We start from the raw sequence: 22,045 nt of genomic DNA on the forward strand, positions 1-22,045 counted from the left end.
GGATAAAGGATAGTCTACCTGTATTAGGATAGGTGACCAAAAACTTGGTCAAAGAGATAGATTTAAGGAGCGTTTTAAAGAAGGAGAGATGGAGAGGTTTAGCGAGGGAATTCTAGAGCTTGGGGTCTAGGCAGCTGACTTTGTGAAGATTGTTTTGCACAAAGGAGGATAACTTGCAAAGTAGTTTGGGGACACAAGCTCACTATGATGGTATCTTTTGAGAATACTGCAAAAATTGCTATTGTGCATGTTCTCCATTGTGAATAGCAAGCGGGACATTGCCTATTAACTGTAGCTTGGCATCTACTCGATTTAGAGCACAGAGATGTGTGCAAATAGCTGAAGTTTTTGTTGTCTGTACAAGGTCACAAGATTTACTCTGATAATTTCCCCTCTGAGTACATTGCAGTGGTGGCTTTCTTTAGTATGACAATTCAATGTGGGAGCACTGTTCACACTTTGCTCAGTATTGTACTATATTCTGTAGCCTTGGCAGTGAGTGAGTGTTGCTGCTATGAAAAAATATGGCATTGTCCCCATTATGACTGTTGCATTTCAATTCACAAATTGCATACAGATAGCATCATAGAATCATGCAGCACAGAAGGAGGCCATTCAGTCCATCATGCCTGTGCCGGCTCTTTCGAAGAGCTGTCCAATTAGTCTCGCTTCCCTGCTCTTTCAACATAGCCCTGCAAATTTTTCCCCTTCAAGTATTTATCCAATTCACTTTTGAAAGTTATTGCTTCCTCCACCCTTTCAGGCAGAGCATTCCAGATCACAACAACTCGCTGCATTTTATAAAAACAAAAAAAATCACTCCTCATCTCCCCTCTGGTTCTTTTGCCAATTACTTTAAATCTGTGTTCTCTGGTTACTGACCTTCCTGCCAATGGAAACAGTTTCTCCTTATTGACTCTATCAAAACCCTGCATGATTTTCAACGCCTCTATTAAATCTCCCCTTAACCCCCTCTGCTTCAAGAACAATCCCAGCTTCTCTAGTCTCTCCACAGAACTGAAGCATTGTCAGACTTCACCTGGCATTTGAGATGACCACAGTTCAAGAAAGTTAAAGGCAATTTCCCTTTCCTTTGATTAAGGACATGGGGGACAGTGAATGGATTGTATTTCGAGCTTAAAACCAAATTCAAATTTAAATTAATCAAGCCTAAATTTTTCACAATAAAGACCTTTGTACAGTTGAGGTGCCTGCAAAGTTGTAGAAATGAAGAAAAAAACTAATACAAAAGCAAAATACTGCAGATGCTGGAAATCTGAAATAAAAACAGTCCCGAGTATTTCCAGCATTCAGTTTCCTCTACAAAGTGCATTTTTCAGATACAGAGCTGAGACATTTTCTGTGCACTAACATTTGGGATTGTGTAATTGGGGCATGTTGATTTTGGTATCACAGGTATAACTTTTTTAAAAATTCCATGCCAATTTTCTTTTGTGAGACATTGATTCCTTGATGGAATGTCCTCGTGTGCTTTGCCCAAGTGGCTATTGTTCATTTAATAGTCTTGATGGTCAGTGTCAACAAACTATTCAACGATGGAGATATCATGGCCGACTTGATTCTGTCCTTGCCCAACGCCCACACATGCACTTTCAGTGGGGGTGGAGGGATAACCATGAATATCTCAAACTCTTGACCAATTTTCCACTACTAAAGTGAGTGCCCTACTATCAACCCAGATGAAACCAGCTAATTTGGAATGAGGATTGAATCTGCAGCCTTCCAGATCAGTGTGTCTCAGCTGTCCAGCTAGATAATTCATTGGGGAGCACAGATTTCTAAATTTCAATCTCTGACTTTGTCCCTCAGTTGAGATGTGAAGCTGAGTATGCCTGTCTGGTGGTTTAGGTGATTGTTTAAAACAACAACAAGAATTTGTATTTATAATCACGCCTTTAACATAGTAAAACATCCCAAGGCGCTTACAGGAGCGATTATCAAACATAATTTGACACCGAGCCACATAAGGAGATATTGGGGCAGATGGGTAGGTTTTAAGGAGTGTCTTAACGGAGGAAAGAGAGGGGGAAGAGGTTCAAGGAGGGAATTCCAGAGCTTGGGGTCTTTGCAGCTGAAGGTACGGCCGCCAATGGTGGAGCGATTAAAATCTGGATGGTCAAGAGGCCAGAAGCGCAGAAATCTGAGGGTTGTAGGGCTGGAGGAGGTTCCAGACATAGGGAGGGGTGAGGTCATGGAGGGATTTGAAAACAAGCATGAGAATTTTAAAATTGAGGTGTTGCTTAACTGGGAGCCAATTAGGTCAGCGAGCACGGGTGATTGAACGGGACTTGGTGCGAGTTAGGACCCGGGCAGCAGAGATTAGGATGACTTCAAGTTTACGGAGGATAGAACGTGGGAGGCTGGCCAGGAGTGCATTGGAATAGTCGAGTCTATTAAACCAACATAACAAAAACAGATTATCTGGTCATTATCACATTGTTGTCTGTGGGACCTTGCTGTGCGCAAATTGACTGCCGCGTTTCCCACATTACAACAGCGACTCCACTTCAAAAGTACTTCATTGACTGTAAAGCGCTTTGAGACATCCGGTGGTCGTGAAAAGTGCTATATAAATGCAAGTCTTTCTAGAGGTAACACAGGCAAGGATGAGGGTTTCAGACGCAGGTGAGCTGAGGCAGGACAGAGTCGGATGACATATTAGAGGTGAAATAGGCAGTCTTGGTGATGAATTGTTGAGGGCCAGCAGAGAGTGTCTCCCAGAGACACAGCCAACGTTCTTACCTCTGCCAACTCCACCAGAAACATTATTAATTGGTCATTCATCTTTTACTGAGCACAAAATGGCTGCCACATTCACCCGATGTAAAAGTCATAGCTCTTCACCTGGGTAATTAATTATATTTGATGCACTTTTTAAAGATTTTTGTGTGTTCAGGTTCTCAATCAATACAGGTCTGTCTTTCTGGCTGGGAGACAGAGCAGAATTAGAGCCTTGTTAGTTGATTGATGATTGCAGTGAAAAGAATTGAAATGTCTTTGAGCCTGGTAAACCAAAACAAGTATTAGGGGAAGTGCATTCGACGGCAGTACAGAATTGCTGAGCCAAATTCAATTCCAGACAAAATCCAGAGAAAGCTTGAAAGGGTTTTGTTGAAGGGAGATGTGATGCTAAACATCATGGTTAATGTATAATCTGTACAAATGTGCATTTTATAATGGGCCCAATCTCCACTACTGTTCTATAGGCAGGAATGCAGCTTTAATTAGTCAACATGACGAGGTTCAAAGCTAATGTACCGGCCATGTTCTTGGGGTTACATTTATACCTAATGTATAATGAATTTCATGTCAAGTTTCACAGCTGCAGTTAATTAAAATCAGCCATATCATTCTCATTGACTGCCATGTGAATGCTAGAATTGCCTTTGATCATTGTTGCGCAGAATTGGGACTATTCCTGTGATCATTTAAGCGTGGCCACACAGCTCGTAGAGGTTTATTTTAATCAATGTTTCTGTTTGCAGAATTTAAACCAGAACCCTAGGACACTTTTGCCAAAGTTTTATGGACTGTACTGTATGCAGTCGGGAGGCACTAACATAAGAATTGTGGTTATGAACAATGTACTGCCACGATCCGTGTGGATGCATCACAAGTATGATTTGAAGGGCTCGACGTACAAGCGGAGGGCCTCGAGGAAAGAGAGAGAAAAAGATATACCCACATTCAAAGACTTGGACTTTATACAGGACACGCCAGATGGCCTCTTTTTTGATGCTGAAACATATAATGCATTGATTAAAACACTGCAGAGGGATTGTCGGGTATGTAGAAACTTGATGCAGTAACTGGTGTTGCCCTTTGTTGTCGGAAGCATGCTCATGTGCATCTCGAGGACCGTATGAATTGGATAAAACATGAGGGGATTTTAACATTCGTATTCTGCTCCATGCCCAACCTTAATTAGATATAAGAATTTTAACAAAAAAACTAATGTTAAAAGAATTGCTTTACATTAAGACCAGTTGGGCCGAATGGCCTGTTTCTGTGCTGTACATTCTATGTAAAGTACCTAATTCTGTCCAGAGGGGATATCTGCATTTATCAGAATTTCTGACAGATGAATGGGGTTGACTTTAACTGTTCCCACAGGGCGAGAAAGGGGTGGAATCATATCGGCTGCCTGTTTTACACCCCGCCCGAGTTTTATTTCCATGGAAAGGAAAATTGAGCGGGGTCTGAAGCAGGCAGCTGACCCACTTCCGCCCTGTCCCGCCCGGTGAGAGCAGTTAAAATTAGCTCCCTAATGGTTCATTTGAAATTGCTATCTGTGTTGGTAGCTCTGTATAGGGTTGCTAACTTTGGTTGCGTGTATTCCTGGAGGTTTAATTATATGACCGCGCCGTTAACTGCCCCGCCCCATGCCCCGCCCCCACCATTAACTGCTCCGCCCCCACGCTCCCGCCATTGGTCACCCAACTCGTCCTTCCTCACAGTGCACCGCATTGCCATGCCGATTGGATGTCGGTCAAAACAACCTTTATCCCATCGTCAAGATTTTTCTAACTAATAAATGAAAGTGGTCGAAAGAAAATGGAAAAAAAAAATTTTTTTTTAAGTACCCTTATGATTTATCTCCCGGGTGTTGCTCGTAGCAGTGTCCTGGCGATTAGGCTTCAATTGCTGGAGACTCCAGGGCAATACTGGAGGGTTGGCAATCCTAGTCCTGCACCACCATCTTTGGCACCATCCAAAAAAAACAAAATCTCCTCAATCTGTTTATCAACTGATCTGGATTAACTTCCTGTATCAACTTAAAAGATGTGATGGTGCCATCCCAGAGCTTAGAGAAGGCCTTGGGCTTCATCTCCACCCCCACCACCTCCAAATTACCCTTTTAAGTGGCAAGTAGCCTGTTGTGTTGCTGCGGCAGTGCCTACCCCCATTGGGTGAGCTCCCAGGGTAGTCTTAATTCCACTTCAGGGTAATTCCACTACCAACTTTGGTTGGATGTATTCCTGGAAGTTTCATCACTCCTGCCTCCACACTCCCGCCATTAGTCAGCCAACACGCCCATCCTCACGGTGCCCCATCTTCCCACGGCAATTGGAAAGTTAACACTCTTCATGCCTCAATTGGATGATTCTTGACTGTTAGACTTTTTCCGCCCGAAACCTATATCTTCAGAAGCAAAATGCTGCGGATGCTGGAAATCTGAAATAAGAACAGAAAATGCTGGAAATACACAGCAGGTCAGGCGCATCTGTGGAGAGAGAAACAGAGTTGAGTTCTGACAAAGGGTCACCGACCTTAAACGTGAACTTTGTTTCTCACTCCACAGATGCTGCCTGACTTGCTGAGTATTTCCAGAATTTCCTGTTTTTATATCTTAGATTTTCAGAACTAATAAATGAAAGTGTTCAAAGAAAATGGGGGAAAATAACACCATTTTTTAAAATGCCCCAATGATTTTTCTCCACGGTTTGCTCGCAGGAGTGTCCTGCAGATTAATCTTCAATTCTTGGAGGCTCCAGGGCAATCCTGGAGGGTTAGCGACCCTACTACAGGAGCTCAGCGTAGCAGTTCGGATTGGAATTTTCCTGCAGAGCAGGAGGGGGATGCAAAACCTGCTGTGTATCTTTCCTTCCACTCGCGCACCCAATGGAAAGGGCACACCAGTGCTTCAGAATCCTTGATTTGCTTATAGATTTGCAATTTTGAATGGGAAATGTGCAGGTTTTACTACATCAGTCTGTGTGTACAGGTTGAGCGTCCCGAATCTGGCAACCTCGGGACCGAGGCCGAGCCAGTTTTGGGGTTTTTCCGGACTTCGGAGTGTGTTTCTGATGTTCAAAGTCCGGAAACGCCCGAGCCCAGGTTGCGATATTTCTGGACTTCGGACATCAGAAACACGTGCCGAGTCTGGAAATGCCTGGGCCCAGGTTGCGTTTTTAGTAAGCCTCCCTCGGTGTCCGGATTCCGGAACATTTTACGGATTCCAGACCCCTGCCACCAATCATTCCGGAACTCCGGATTTGGGACGCTCAACCTGTATTACATGTTTTGTGACCATTCTGAATGATGGATTTGCTTGTCAACTGCAATGCCCATGAACTGAAACACTGCAAAAAGTAGCAGGGAAGAGTTCAGGTCATGGAAGTTGGAAGTGGGGGGAGAGGGGAAGACTAGTATTATGTTCTTGTCTGCCTGCAAACAATTGCTTGCCTGTTTAAAAGTAGCTTAAAAGAATATTCAGGTTGATGGTAACAGTCACAAAAGATCTACAAGAGACAGGAACGCACACTTTTAAATATTTAGTTTTTGTTTTGCTAGAACAAGCAATCTCAAAAAAATGTAGTATAACTTTAGCACAACAATCTTCATTGAACTTTTACACATTAAGGACCATGTGGTGGAGGAGGTACAGCAGTGATAGGCTGCCACTTCTACATATTGAGGAATACAACGATACAGCTTAGAAAACTAAAAGGTGTTGAAAGAAAAGTATATTTAATTGCCGATGAATTCCAAATAAATGCAAAGTAACATTTACATTTCCTTGATAGTTCCTGCCTTCTGAAAAGATGAAGGAAGGTAACGGTTTAAATTTATTTCGACTTGATGCAACGAAAGTAAAAGATTGTGTTAAACTGATTATATATGTGATTCTTGTGGGGAATATGGTGCATACTGTGGCATTGCTCACGAATTTATATGGATCCATCTCTTGCCTCTCCTTGTTCCTGAACCTTCTCTTAACATCTCATTAGGGCAAGATGCTGACATTCTTTTCCAAAGATGTTTACTTCACTAAATATTATATAGATGATTTCTTCTTGTGTTGCTCACAGGCAATTCTTTTTGAAATCCAAACGGAAAATGCTGGAAATACTCAGCAGGTCAGGCAGCATCTGTGGAGAGAGAAACAGTTTTAACGTTTCAGGTCGAGGACCTTCCGTCAGAACAATGACCTGAAACGTTAACCCTGTTTCTCTTTCCACAGAAGCTGCCTGACCTGCTGAGTATTTCCAGCATTTTCTGTTTTACTTTCCGATTTCCAGCATCCGCAGTATTTTGCTTTCTTTTTTTAAATCACTTGCCTTAACTGCATCTGTGTCCTTCCACTATTTGAGAAAATTAATTAAAGAATTACAATCTTCCACTCTTCCAATGACCCTCTTGCCCCTCTACTTTTTTTTCTCTCTCCATCATTTTCCCTTTCACTCATTCCTTTTCTCCATAGCTGCTTTACATTCTTCATCTTTTTGCTCCTCTTTCCCATGCCTTTCACTTTTTCCCCCCTTTCCCTTTCTTTATAAAAGAACTTCCATTTCTGTTGTGCCTTTCACGACTTCTGGACGTCCCAAACCACTTAACAGCCAATGAAGTACTTTTTGAAGTGTAGTCACTGTTGTAATGTTTCATTGCTTCTCATTTACTGTTTCTATTTTCTGGTTGCTTCTCTTAGGCAATAAATCAGAAGGGAACAAGAAGCCAATCACACACCTATGTCAAGTACCTGGGAGATAGCAAGAGTCCAGGCTTGGGGAGGTTGGGGCGCGAGCATTGATGGAGATGGGGAGGACTGGACATGGCATTGCTAAGATCAGACATCTGCAGTCATGCTAATCAGTGCCAAGGTTATGTCCCCTTGTTCTTGATTCTCCACCAGAGGAAATAGGTTCTCCTTATCTACCCTATCAAATCCTTTTAACATTTTAAACACCTTGATCAGATCACCCCTCAATCTTCTATACTCAAGGGAATACACGCCAGTTGTATAAAGGTCTGGTTAGACCACATCTGGAGTCCTGCGTTCAGTTCTGGGTACCGAACTTCAGAAAGGGTATATTGTCCTTGGAGGGGATGCAGCGCAGATTCACCCGAATGACACCAGGGCCTAGAGGGTTAAATTAAGACGGGCAAAAAAGCTGGCACCGATGTGAGTAGCGGTAAAAACCATCCGTGAGTGGCACTGCATTTCAGCAGACGCAAAGCAGCAAAAACATTGGGAGGGAGAGCCAGCTTAACATTCCCAACTCTGGGAATGGAGTAGAAGCTATCCCAAGCCTCCTGACAGAGAGGAAGCAGCCAGAAGAAGGTTGTTGGGAGATATTGGAAAATGGAAAGGGTAATACAATATGTATGTTTTGTGACTTTTTTTAAACTGAAATACTGAACTTTTAACAATGTTAATTATGGTGAGGAAGCAACACTGGCAACATTTTCAGGGATGCCATTGGGTGCTTTTCCTATGAAGGGGGAATTTTTTTTTTTTGATATGGTGTTTGCGAGTTGTTTTTTGATTGCTTGGTTGCAAAGTGCTCTCGTTTAACAATGGGCATGCTTGGCACTCGATGAATATGTTGGACACTGTATCCTAAGGACACTTTAGTCATTAGCTTTCCCCAAAATAGTCTGCACAGTCGAGGTCAGGAACTCGTCATACAGGAATTAAATTAATTAGATATTCCCTTCACTTAACCAAAGGTTCTCCACATTAAATTCTTACACATTTTTTAAATTTATTGAAAAATCTTAAGGGCCAAGGTCCATATTGCAGGACATAGATAGCATCAGCTTGCATTTATATAGCGCCTTTAACATTTTAAAACATCCCAATTAGTTTCACAGGAGTGTTATCGGAGACAATTCGATACCGAGCCACATTAGATATTGGGACAGGTGACCAGAAGCAAAGAGGTAGGTTTTGAGAAACATCTTGAAGGAGAGAAGATGACTGTGAGGTTCAAGAGTTATTGTAAGTGTATGAGAGGGAGCAGATGGAAGGAAAGGGATACATTTTTTTGAAGACTACTTTGGAGACACCTGGTCTTCTGTGTCTGCTGGAGGTGGTGCTGGTACTCTCCTAAGCAATCCAAGAAGATGTTCAATGCACGATTTAACTTTTTATCAAATCAGTCCAAGGCACAAATATGATGGGACATTTTCTACCTAAATGTTACTTCCACCTCTAACATGGCCCACCTTCACCCTGCCTCAGCTCATCTGCTGCTGGAAACCCTCGTCCATTCATTTGTTGCCTCTGGACTTGACTATTCCAACGCTCTCCTGACCTGTCTCCCACTGCGCACCCTCCAGAACCTTGAGCTCATCCAAAACTCTGCTGCCTGTATCCTAACTCGACCAAGTCCCGTTCACTCATTACCGCTGGAGTTCCCTCCCTAAACCTCTCCGCCTTTCTATCTCTCTCTCCCTCCTTTACGACACTCCTTAAAACCTACCTCTTTAACCAAGCTTTTGGTCACCTGTCCTAGTATCTCCTTATGTCTTGGTGTCAAATTTTGTTTGATAACACTCCTGTGAAGCGCCTTGGGATGTTTTACTACATTAAAGGTGCGATATCAATGAAAGTTGTTGTAAATGTATCTGGATATTATAATGCTATAATTTTCTTCTTCCTGTTCCTCTGTTTTCATTCCCCTCTAAGGAACTGAATCATTTGTTTGGATCCAATCTAATAATGCAACTAACCCAGTGATTTGGAACTTGGGTGACTAAGTAAATTAGACCAAACATGAAATTACTATTGATACCTTGTGCAGCTCAATGATAACTGGTCATTTGTATGCCATCAGGTATTGGAAAGTTTCAAAATCATGGACTACAGCCTGTTGTTGGGAATCCATAACTTGGACCTAGTCAACAAAGAAAAAGAAAAGGAGGTCGAGAACCTCCTGACCGCCCCAGATGGGAAACGCACAGGAGGGCAGAAGGTCTTGTATTCCACAGCCTTGGAATCCATTCAGGGTGCTACAAAATCAGGGGAATCTGTTGGAACAGATGATACGTAAGTCATAGAAACATAGAAGATAGGAGCAGGAGTAGGCCATTCGGCCCTTCGAGCCTGCTCCGCCATTCAATGTGATCATGGCTGATCATCCAAATTCAGTACCCTGTCCCTGCCTTTTCCCCATATCGCTTGATCCCTTCAGCCTCAAGAAATATATCCAACTCTTTCTTGAATATATTTAATGAACTAGCCTCCACTGCCCTCTGTGGCAGAGAATTCCACAGGTTCACCACTCTCTGGGTGAAGAAATTCCTCCTCATTTCAGTCCTAAATGGCTTACCCCTTATCCTTAGACTATGACCCCTGGTTCTGGACTCCCCGGCCATCAGAAACATCCTTCCTGCATCTAGTCTGTCCAGACCTGACAGAATTTTATAGGTTTCGATGAGATCCCCTTGCAATCTTCTAAACTCCAGTGAGTATAAGCCCAATCGACACAATCTCTCCTCATACGTCATTCCTGCCATCCCAGGTATCAGCCTGGTGAATCTTCGCTGCACTCCCTCCATGGCAAGAACGTCCTTCCTCAGGTAAGGCGACCAAAACTGCACACAGTACTCAAGGTGCGGTCTCACCAAGGCCCTGTACAACTGTAGCAAGACATCCTTGTTCCTGTACTCGAACCCTCTTGCTACGAAGGCCAACATACCATTTGCCTTCTTAACCGCCTGCTGCACCTGCATGCTTACCTTCAGCGACTGGTGCACAAGGACACCCAGGTCTCTTTGCACTTCCCCTTCTCCCAATCTATTGCCATTCAAATAATAATCTGCCTTCCTGTTTTTGCCACCAAAGTGGATAACCTCACATTTATCCACATTATAGTGCATTTGCCATGTTTCTGCCCAATCACCCAACCTGTCCAAATCGTACTGGATTTTCCCGACATCCTCCTCGCAGCTTACCCTCCCGCCCAGCTTTGTGTCGTCTGCAAATTTGGAGATATTACATCCAATTCCCTCGTCCAGATCATTAATATATATTGTGAACAGCTGGGGTCCTAGGACCGATCCTTGCGGTACCCCACTAGTCACTGCCTGCCACTCGGAAAACGACTCGTTTATTCCAACTCTTTGCTTTCTGTCCGCCAACCAGTTCTCCATCCAAGTCAATACCTTGCCCCCAATCCCATGTGCCTTAATTTTGCACGCTAATCTCTTATGTGGGACCTTATCGAAAGCCTTCTGAAAGTCCAAATACACCACATCCACTGGTTCTCCCTTATCTATTTTACCAGCTACATCCTCAAAAAATTCCAGTAGATTAGTCAAGCACAATTTACCTTTTGTAAATCCATGTTGACTGTCCGATCCTGTCACTGTTTTCCAAGTGCTTTGCTATTACATCTTTTATAATAGACTCTAGCATTTTCCCCACTACCGATGTCAGGCTTACCGGTCTATAATTCCCCGCTTTTTCTCTACCACCTTTTTTGAATAGTGGGGTAACATTAGCTACCCTCCAATCCATGGGTACCGTTCCAGAGTCTATCGCGTTCTGGAAGATGACCAGCAATGCATCTACCATCTCTAGGGCCACTTCCTTAAGTACCCTGGGATGTAGACCATCAGGCCCTGGGGATTTATCGGCCTTCAGTCCCATCAATTTTCCTAACACCATTTGCCTACAAATACTGATTTCTTTCAGTTCCTCTCTTTCATCAGGCCCTATGTTCCCCGGCATCTCTGGGAGGTTATTTGTGTCCTCCTTTGTGAAGACAGAACCAAAGTATGTATTTAGTTGGTCTGCCATTTCCTTGTTTCCCATTATAAATTCCCCTGATTCTGACTGTAAGGGACCTACGCTTGACTTCACCAATCTTTTTCTCTGTCAAAATGTTCTCTTGTGTGGTTGGTCAATGTTCTCCAAGATTAAATTAATTACTGCATAAGCAGTTGAGTCACGGGCTTGTAGTTTAACTATTTTGCTTTCCATTAGAATATACAGTAATGGGTACGGCACCATAGTGGCTGTTGTTCAACTAGTAATCTAGTGATCTTGACTAATGATCCAGAGAGGGTGATTTCAAATCCCACCATGGCAATTTGAGAATTTGAATTGTTTTTTTTTTTTAATCTGGGAATAAAAAGCTGGTTTCGTTTTTTTTAAATAAAGTGACCACGAAGCTGTTAGTGTCGCAAAAATCAAATGGGAGGCAAGCTGCCATTCTTACCCAATCTGGCCCATATGAACTCCAGTCTTGCACCAATATGGTTGACTCTGACTTTTAACTGCCCCTGTGAAGTGGCCTGGCAAGTCACTCAGTTGTATCAAACCACGAGAAGGTGGCCCACCACCATCATCTTGAGGCAACTAGAAATGACAATAAATGCCGGCCTGGCCAGCGATGACCACATCCCGAGAATGAAAACATTTATTCAAACACTGACCAAAAGGTTTCTGGTTTGATGTTTGTCTGTGTTGAGCTGATCTCGGTCGGAGTGCTACAATTGTCTGTTGATCCCTTGGGTTACGGAGGCCTATACCAGCCAAGTATTTTTAATACAAATCATTCTGATAACCTTAAAGTTACAGAAAATACATGTTGGGTCTCGGTGATGAAAAATAAAAATAAAAAACTGAAAACAATTGCCATACAACGCCAGAAATATGACCTTGGGTCCTGTTGCGCCTAAAATGTTCGACGGAAATTTTCAGCCCATTCAGTACTAGCGTAAATTTAGGAATTTTGCGAAAACTGCACTTTTCCACGGGGAGCTGTGCTGATGAGCAGCGGAGGGTTTTGGGGGCGGTTTCACAGAAGCAACGCAAAAGATTGAGGAAATTTGGGCGTAGCGTAAAAGCGGGTGTAAGTCACTTGCACTCGAATTTCCTCAATCCTTGGCACCCAAAATCAGAATTACGGTTTTGTTCTGACGCAAATTCCAAGCAAGATCTCCAGTGGCATTTCAACTAACTTCCTGTCATCTTCTGGTATGTTAGTAACACAATTAAATGTTGTAGAAGTCCTCCATCATTGCTGCTTCCATGGTTAAATCTGGTGAAATGCCTAGTTTTTGTCTCTTATTTCTATTTAGTTGATTCCTGGTTTTCAGACATATTTTGTTGCTTTTGCATTAAGTTTTGTCAGTAAAAACCCTGTTTTGGCTATTGTCATATCTTATCAAGCCACCCCTTGTTGGGTTGCCTTCAGCTTAATTTCACGGCAACACCCTGATTAAAGTCTGGCACAACACGCCTGTAGGTCCTTTCTAATAACTTTATGTGCATGAAGTGTGCTTGCATGTTCCCCACCATCTTAGGGGATTTTAGTGGCATCGCAGCATTGAAATGAGCTAAAATGACTTCAGATCAGTCCTCGACACTAGCACCCATAAAGATTTGAAACTTGTTTTTTCTGCAAGCTTGTAACTACATAGAATTTGCAGCACAAACAGGCCATTCGGCCCAACTGGTCAATACCGGCATTTATCCTCCCCCCGCCCCTCTTCATCTCACCCCCACCCCTCCTCTTCTCATCCTATCAGCGTAACCTTCTATTCCTTTCTCCTCATGTACTTATCTAGCTTCCCCTTAAATGCATCTATACTATTCGCCTCAACCACTCCCTGTGGTAGTGAGTTCCACATTCTCACCGTGAAGAAGTTACTCCTAAATTCCATATTGCATTTATTGGGAACCTACGTTTTCTGTAAGGTGCGCGGCTGCGCAGCGATCTATAAAGTCCCGTGCACTTAAATTCACAAGTCACTCAGTGAGCTGGAGCAGGGGAGGGGCCCAATACCCAACGAGTGGGGGGGAAAAGTCCATAGCGATGAGAGAATGGCCCAGGAATCCTCACGGAGAGTCGTTTGGGACCTCCGAGCCGATCCGAATTGGAACAGCGATTGGTAAGATACGGAGCCCTAAAACCTGGCGAGCGTTGTCTCGGACAGCCGTTGACTAATGGCGGCCGCAGGACTCTTGGTTCACTGCGCCCCAGTAACCACTCTCTCCACTGCACTGATTTCCCCCCTGAGAGTGTGCATGCTCCCCAGGGCCGCGATGCATTCTTAAGAGAAAAACAGAGTCAGACTCCGTGGAAATGGGTGAAGGAAGCAGCAGGTTGGATTGGGGGAGGTGCTGGAGCAGCGATTTAATGGTTCCGGGGCTCTCGCTGCACATCCACCGGGCCCAGTGGCTCTGATTCGGGGCCTGAGACACACACCCGGTGTTACTGAGGCCGGCGCGCGCTCGCCCTTGCTAAGTTTCCTGGACCTGCTCCTCGAATGCTCTGCGCAAGAAGGCAGTCTCCGGAACAACACACCGCGGGAACCGGTTATTGATTGGAGGAAGTTGAGGACCTTAATGTGCGCGGCAGGCAGGAAAGTGAATACAGTTATATTTTTATTTATTTTATATTTGGAATATATTTAAAAAAAACAACAACAAAAAACATTTTAATAAATTATCCCGATCTCTAGACCATGAGTGTCTTGGTGAACCTCTTCAGGCAAACTTTTTTTAATGTTTCACGTTTCAATCCATGCGTTGTAATGCAGACAAAGGTGAGCTGTGGATGTGTAACATAAGAAGACGGTCCTGAACTGGAAATGTTGATGTGAATGAGTGTCTAATTAAAGCTGAACAATACCAACGCGGGAGGGGGGAGGGAAGCATTTTTTAATCTTAAATTAGGCTGCAGTTCCACAAGTGCTTTTGCTCCCATGGAAAGTGGTTTTGGGTGCACTTCAATGAAAAGATGGTGGCATAACTTAAGAGATAATTGAGGGTACTAAGGGTGTGAGGCATGAGTCTCGTATGGGTTTATTTTTGCACTGAGTGCACGTTAACTCCAGCTTTAGTTTCTCGCCACTTCCCAACAAATGTTGGAAACAAAGTTATTGCTAATGTCTGGTGTAATAAGAAAACAAGTCATTGGGTTCATCAAGTGTTTTCCTTCCACCAACAATATCTATTTGTTTTTGGGATGAGATGTTAAATCTGCTCCTGTGGTTCAGATAGATTAATAAGGGACAGCCAGCAGGGATTTGTTAAAGGCAAATAGTGTCTGACTAACCTAATTGAGGTAGGATGGGATGTGTGAGACTTTGCCCAGAATGTATATTGAAGTGAGGTTCCTTCTCCCCAAACCTCCAGACCTTGACATAATGGCCACCTTGATGGTTTAACTGCTCATCAATTTAACCTGATGTTTCCTCTCTGAATTTACAAAGGAACAAGAGATGTTAGCTTTGGTACCTCCATTATTCTGGCCAATCTGCTATTAACACCTCACATGGGATTTTGCCGACCTGTCTGTTTCATCCTACTTCACCATTGTCCCAACTAATCTCCAATATCCTAATGGGACAATGACCCCGAGATGTTATGATTAACTTTGATGGGACACCTGACAGAGCACATTGTAACACGCAACACATATAATATCGTTTTTGTAAGAGCTGTGACCTATCGGAGATAACGTAAAGCCACTAATGAGGTTTATAAACCAAGAAAAAGTAACTGATTTCATGATGAGTTTGTCGGCTTGTCTCATGATTTGAGATGGTGGGGTGGCAATATGGCATTACCGTATATATGCCTTTAAGTGGTTGCTGTTGCTGTCATTGTTGTAAAAGTAGTTGTTGCCCACTAACACAGGTCGTGCTCAAAGGAGTTCGTGTCTCGCTCAGTACAAAAAAAAATGAGAGGGAACATTGTTGGGAACTGTCTTATAGTTATGGCCCCTGGTTTTGGACACTCCACAAGTATCTAGCTTATCAAATCCTTTTCAGAATTTTAAAGACCTCTATCTGGTCACCCCTCTAGAGAAAAGAGCCCCAGCCTGTTCATCCTTTCCTGATAGTTATAACCTCTCAGTTCTGGTATTACCCTTGTAAATCTTTTGTTGCACCTTCTCCAGTGCCTCTGTTTGCTTTTTATAATATGGAGACCTGAATTCTGCACAGTACTCGATCCATTTCAACCTATGGTTCTGCATCAGTTTTCTTACTCTCCACTATTTCTACTTGCAGAATTAACAAGCTCTGTACACTGCTGGAAAGATTCATCTTGTATTTGTTATTGAGATAGGGCAGTCTTAGGACAACATTGGTCTTTCTTACAATTATATCTCCAATTTGTATCAGGAAAATATGGTACTGAAATGTTACCAGCACCACGTGATTTCTCTACCATTTTGTTTGTGGAACCTTGTCTTTCTCAACAGATAAAGCCAAGGCCTTCGGCTAGTCTAAGCAGCTGCTTCTTCTGTTTCATATCATTTATACTGATTGCAAGCCTATTGCTCGACGACTTGTAGCACATATCTCATTATTCTTTAGCTGATCGAGGACCTAAAGTTTCCTGATGGTTTCCTGATAGTTTCAAAGGGTATATAGCATAATAGGTACGTGATTGTATTGGATAGCGTGTAGAAAACAAACACAAATGATCCCTATCTAAAGAAGACGGGCTACGAGAAAGATTAGAGAAGCTTGGGGTCTATAGTCTAGAAAGGAGAAAGTTTAAGTAGAAGCAGGTGTATCGAGTATTAAATGGTATAGATAAGTTGAGTCCAAAATGATGCTTAAAAGATAAGTCAAGCAAGAGTTTAAAATGAATATAAAGTAAACTTGTGATGTATAGATTTTAAAAAGTACTTCACACAAACATTTGATTCTACTCGCCTTACTTGGTAGATTATTCCAAACATATTGAGAGCAATCAAAAGGCAGTTAGATGCAAGGCTGGGTAAGCTATAGAGCTGGAAGGATGAGCATTGATGGGATGAATTACCTTTTACTCCTCAACTTTTTTTTCCCCATGAGTGATTATATGTCCATGTCATGGGCCAGTGTACAAAGAGCTTCTCTTGATTCTTAACGTTAAGATGGTTACATGGAATAGTGTATATGATTTTACAAACTTACTTTGATTAAAATCAAGATGTCCTTGGAGGTTCTAAGTCAGCCTTTACATTACAGTAACTTGTTTGTCTTGTATTACTTTGGAATAATTGATTTGTAAGTGGAGATTAAACGAATGAAGAAGAAGGTTGTTACTTTTTTTTTTTGGTATGCATTTTCTCACCCTTTGGATTTAGTTTAGCCAACGCGGCAAAACTATTTCACTAAAGCATTCCCTGTTTTTCAATTTTTATTTTCTTTCCCCACCCTCCCCTGCCCCCAACCAACCAACCCTCTCCCACCAGTATTGGGGTGAGGGGTGGGGGTTAATATCAAGGCCCTAGTCTCTGCTGGCCCCTCCTTCAAAAGGACAGAACCATGAAACAAAAATAAGCCTTTCCTGCAATATGGCCTGGCAAGGACAATGTGCTGGGCTGGGTTCATCTGATGTCGAGATTGTTCATATAATCTTGCAGCACAGAAGGAGGCCATTCAGCCCATTGTGCTTGTGCCGGCTCTTTGAAAGAGTGTCCAATTAATCCCACTCCCCTGCTCTTACCCCATAGCCCAGCAATTTTTCTCCTTCAAGTATATATCCAATTCGTTTGGAAGACCATGTGTGGGTTGAACTGTATTTAAAGAATGAAGAGGAGACTGCTAAAGGTAGACAACTTAGTTAGTGTGGAGCTCTCAGGATGTGGCATCAGAAAGTGATTGTTTTCTGATGATGTGACTGGGGAGTGTTACCCACTACCCACCATATCATCGGCACTTCCTGTCACACCTGGGGAAGTTCGGCACAGATGTCTCCCAACTGGTAGAGAGAAAAATACAAGTACAAAAACTGTTAGTTTTAAAGCATGGTACAGTAGTAAAAAGCAATCTCTCTTTTTATAACATTTAAAATGAGGTAATAATTCAGCAGAATATAACCTCCTCTCAAAGTAGCCTTACAAAGAGGTACAGTGGGCTAGCAACCTTTGGATCCATATACTGAAGTCAATGGGAATCGGGGGGGGGGAAACACTCCACTGGCTGGAGTCATACCAAGCATAAAGGAAGATGGTTGTGGTGGTTGAAGGGATTTTGCATGAAACCATTTAAAGTCTCATCCCCCTCATGGATCTAGAGACAATAACTTGTGTTATACGGTGCCTATTACTTTAATGTCCTCTTCATCGACCTCCCAAGTTCCATCCGTAGTAGACAAACTCCCAACTGGCTCCCTGTCTCCCAAATTATTGAATTCAAAGTCCTCTACCCCACCATACCTCTAATATTCTCCAGCTCTTTGGTCTTCTAACTCTTTTTAAATTCTTTGGATGTGGACATCACTGCAACTGAGTTGTCAGAGGGCACTTAAAGTCAACCACATTGCCCTCTTGCTGTGCTGTGGGTCTGGAGTCACATATATGCAGATTTCCTTCCCTAAAGGACATTAATGAACCAGATGGTTTTTAGCTTTTATTTAACTGAATTTAAATTCCCCAGCTGCCGTGATAGGATTTGAACTCGTGTCTCCAGAGCATTAGTCCAGGCCTCTGGATTACTAGCCCAGTATGCTATCGTACCCTCTGATCTCCTGTGCATCTCCTCCACTGCACCACATTCCTTCCTTAAACCGTTCCACCTTGCTACTTCTATCTGCCTGCCTATTAAAAGCCTCTTCAAAATCTGTATTTTTCACTGTCTTCATCACTGTTTGCCATCTGTTTTCTCCTATATGCAGCACCTTGGGATATTTATTACTTTAAAGGCACTGTATAACACAAGTTATTGTTATACCCAAGATGGGAATGTTTCACACTGACACTGGGTTCAAAGGAACATAGGATTAGGGGTTGGCCATTCAGCTCCTCACACCTGTTCTGCCATTCAATTAGATCATGGCTGATCTGTAAAAGTTGAAAGTATTCCATTCCCCAGGCATGTCCCATTGTTCAGTGAGTGGTGATGGATGGTAGAACCTGGCAAAATTGACTGAATTGGTGTACAGCTGTTCAACTAGTGGAGAAAGCATTTGAGCAATACCACATTCAGCATTTAGAACAATGGCAGTGACGGAGGAAACTAAAACAGCCGTCAGCTGTAACCCAGTGGGCGCAAAGGACTTCCTGTGTGAAATATGTGGGAGGCACTGCCTGTCTCGTAGTGGTCTTTAGAGCCATATGCTGGAATGTCATGGAGGGCGGCAGGGCGGATTTTGAATTCAGTGCGTCAGGGAGAGGGAGCCAATGCCGTTTGACGGGGATGGGAGTAGCTGCGGAGATGGCGGTGGATTGTCTGATGGGAGGCGAGGAGTGTGAGAGGTTGGCGGAATGGAGAAGGGAACTGCGGCGGGGGGGGGGGGGGAGGGATTTTAATATTAGGATTTGGAACAAAAGCGGTGATGGAGCAAACTACAACAGCCACCAGCTGTAACCCAGCAAGCGCAAAGGAAATACTGGCCTTTAGATGAAACATTTTTGACAACTCGTTATTTTCAAAAATTAAATATTGACTACTGTATTTAACCAGGAATTCAGTGCTTTCCTGGTACATTTATTGTAGATCCTAGGATTCCTGGGAAGTAACTTTAACATTGGGCGATATTGAGTTGGCCGCCCATTATACACCATGTCCGATTGTCACTGAGGTTAAATCGGGTAGGGTGTAAATCTGGCGGCCAATTCGATACCGGCCAAAGTTAAAATTGTCCCCTGTATTTCTCTCTCCACCCTTGTTAATTATTTTTAGCCATTATTATTATTTTTTCACATTACTTATTTTTCTTTTCTTTTTTATAGAATGGGTGGCATACCAGCCAAAAATAGTAAAGGAGAGAGACTCCTACTTTACATGGCTATTATTGATATTCTACAGTCCTACAGGTATTGACTGCATGAGTACAATTATTTTTGTTCTGTGGGAAATTGTTCGTATTTTCACTGTCTCAGGCTGGCTGTTCACGCCAGCGAAAGTAAAGATTCCAGCTATAGCATAGCCACGGGTTGGCCAATGCATTTCTCTCATGAAGGTTTCACTTGGCAAATGGGTGCACATTGGATTAGAACATTCCTTTGACCACAAGTGTTTGAATCTGGTACACACTGACAGCGTGCAGACCATTTCTGCCCGCCCCCCCCCCCCAATCATAGCCATATAGGTCCTGGATGCTTCTAGTTTCTACTGGTTTACAGTAGGGGTGTCCAATCTCATCCTTGGATGCGCACCAGTGTGGGCTACTTAGAACCTTGGGGACCATCTATGATGATTAAATTAATGGCCCAGAAATTCGGGTCGGGGGCTTCCCGCGGGTGCAAGCCCCCGACCTGCACTTACCTACCGCGCCGGCCGTTGAGCTGTGGGCCCCCGTGGAATTGCGATCCTGGGCCGCCTCCAACTGCCGGCGTGCAGTGCTTGCGTATCCCAGGGGCGCAGTTAGTTCGATGTGTCCCCTGGGATCATGTGGGCCATGGAGAGCCAATGGTAGCAGGGAATGCTTCATTCAGAAGTTTGACAGGAAGACCTGTCAAACCTATAAATACTATAAGCCCCAAAACATCACTAAATCTTCAAATAATTTTTTTTTTAATCACATTTTTAAAATAAACTATAAATTACATGAAATAACTATTTTAAACAATAATTTAAATTTTTGAAAAAATGAATTACATTTTCTAACGGGGCTAAAAATAAACTTACCTTCCTTTAAAGTATTTAAAAATAATAAACCTGTGGAAAAAATGTTTTAATTTTAATTAATTCACCACTTACCTTGTAAAAAGCAGGCCTTGCGACTGCTTTTTAAAAGTGTAACTGCTGGAGACTTACCCTCCCGGGAAAACCTGCAAAAAAAACGTAAGTTTGATGCGCACGTGCTGCCTCTCCTGCGCACGCGTTCCACCTCTGAACCCCTTTCAGGGGAACGGAAGTGCCGGTTTCCCGCGCATGCGCAGTGCATGCACAAAACCGGCACTTCCATTGAGCCTATGGGTGAGTACCCCGTGTGGGCCTACGGGTGAGTGCCCCATGTGGGCCCACGGGTGAGTGCCCCGTGTGGGCCCACGGGTGAGTGCCCCGTGTGGGCCCACGGGTGAGTGCCCCGTGTGGGCCCACCCGTGGAGACCCGAATTTCTGGGCCATTAATATTTCCATTTAATTTGCACATCTATCTCAAATTGCTGACTCTCTCCAATGCTGGAGTTCTGAATGGGATTTATCCAGCAGGGAAGCGAGGCTGACAAAAATTCAGAAAAGACAAACCAGCCGATAAGAAATAAAAATACTAATGGCGTTGAGTTGCCAAGAACTGGGATCTGGGGCCAGCATGTAGACCACTTCCCATACCAGGTTCAGCACAAACCTGCCAAGTGGTGCTAAATTGGTCATTTCATCCCCACACGCAAGGGTGCCTGATGTGACCAACAGAAAGAACATTCACACAGCTACACTGGGGAAGGGAAGTGTTCCTGAGATTTAAGAATAATGTTGAGGGCAGAGAAAGGGGATCTTTACTGTGTAGCTGACTGTGCTGACCTGGAAGTGTTTAATAATAACACCGAGTGCCTGAAATGGAAGGTTTCATTCCTTGGTATTCCTCATCGCTCAGCTTGAGCACACAAATTCACTTTGATAAAGTTTTTTTTTAATCACGTTTGCACATTACAATACTCCAATGTTAAATCTCTGGACCAATATCCTACATTAATTTTTTAATATGCATATTCAAACCAGCGAACCGTAGTTGCAATTAGTTTCTGTTTTCAAATACTTAACTGATTATTTTTTCTCCCCCCAAAAGGTTCATCAAGAAGCTAGAACACTCTTGGAAAGCACTTGTCTATGATGGAGTAGGTTTGCATTTCATTAATCTTTATGACCAAAAAAGCAGTAACTGAAAGGATGTAATTACTAAATGTACTGTACTTAACAGCAGAGACAAAAGGAAAGTGGCCCATGGGGAAGTAGGAGGAAACACTCAGCATATTTCAATTATTGTAATTCTGTGTAAAATTGTAAGAATATGAAAATATGCATACTCCAAGCAGTATATGGATGTATTCCATAAATGAGCCAGCTGTATAATTACATTACAGGAAACTTTGTGATATCCGGCACCGACGGGACTGGCGTGTTGCCGATCTACCAAAACTGCCGGACATACAAAGTTAATGTTGAAGCATACGGAGGTTTTCATCTCCGTATCTGACAACAAACACTGTAACTTCTAAACAGTCGGCTGCAACTGCAAGCATCTCTAGCTGAAGCTGTTGCTATAGCTACAGACCTTGCAGTGCCTGACTGGGGGGAAAAAAAAGCAACGAGAACTAAAAAAACTTATAGAAAACGGCTCCTGATTTTTGCCGTTAGATCGAGTATTCCGGACATATAAGCTCTGGATAAACCAAAGTTTCCT

The 22,045-nt window shown here is 43.1% G+C and overlaps 1 protein-coding gene across 8 annotated transcripts in view; it reads left to right on the forward strand.

The window, feature by feature from the left end:
• pip5k1ba (phosphatidylinositol-4-phosphate 5-kinase, type I, beta a) overlaps positions 1 to 22,045 on the forward strand; it is a 224,633-nt gene that overhangs the window by 147,266 nt on the left and 55,322 nt on the right. For 7 of the 8 annotated variants that reach the window (XM_085992151.1, XM_085992165.1, XM_085992127.1 and 4 more), the window contains exons 7-10: positions 3,507 to 3,806; positions 9,582 to 9,793; positions 19,434 to 19,517; positions 21,431 to 21,479. In XM_085992151.1, the coding sequence (XP_085848277.1) occupies positions 3,507 to 3,806; positions 9,582 to 9,793; positions 19,434 to 19,517; positions 21,431 to 21,479 (645 nt within the window). The remainder of the gene's footprint in view (positions 1 to 3,506; positions 3,807 to 9,581; positions 9,794 to 19,433; positions 19,518 to 21,430; positions 21,480 to 22,045) is intronic. The other variant, XM_085992157.1, reaches the window with a different exon arrangement.

The sequence above is a fragment of the Somniosus microcephalus genome, chromosome 1 (genome assembly GCF_052327205.1).
Source record: "Somniosus microcephalus isolate GS21.2 chromosome 1, FLI_Smic_1.0, whole genome shotgun sequence".
NCBI classification, from domain to species: Eukaryota; Metazoa; Chordata; class Chondrichthyes; order Squaliformes; family Somniosidae; genus Somniosus; species Somniosus microcephalus.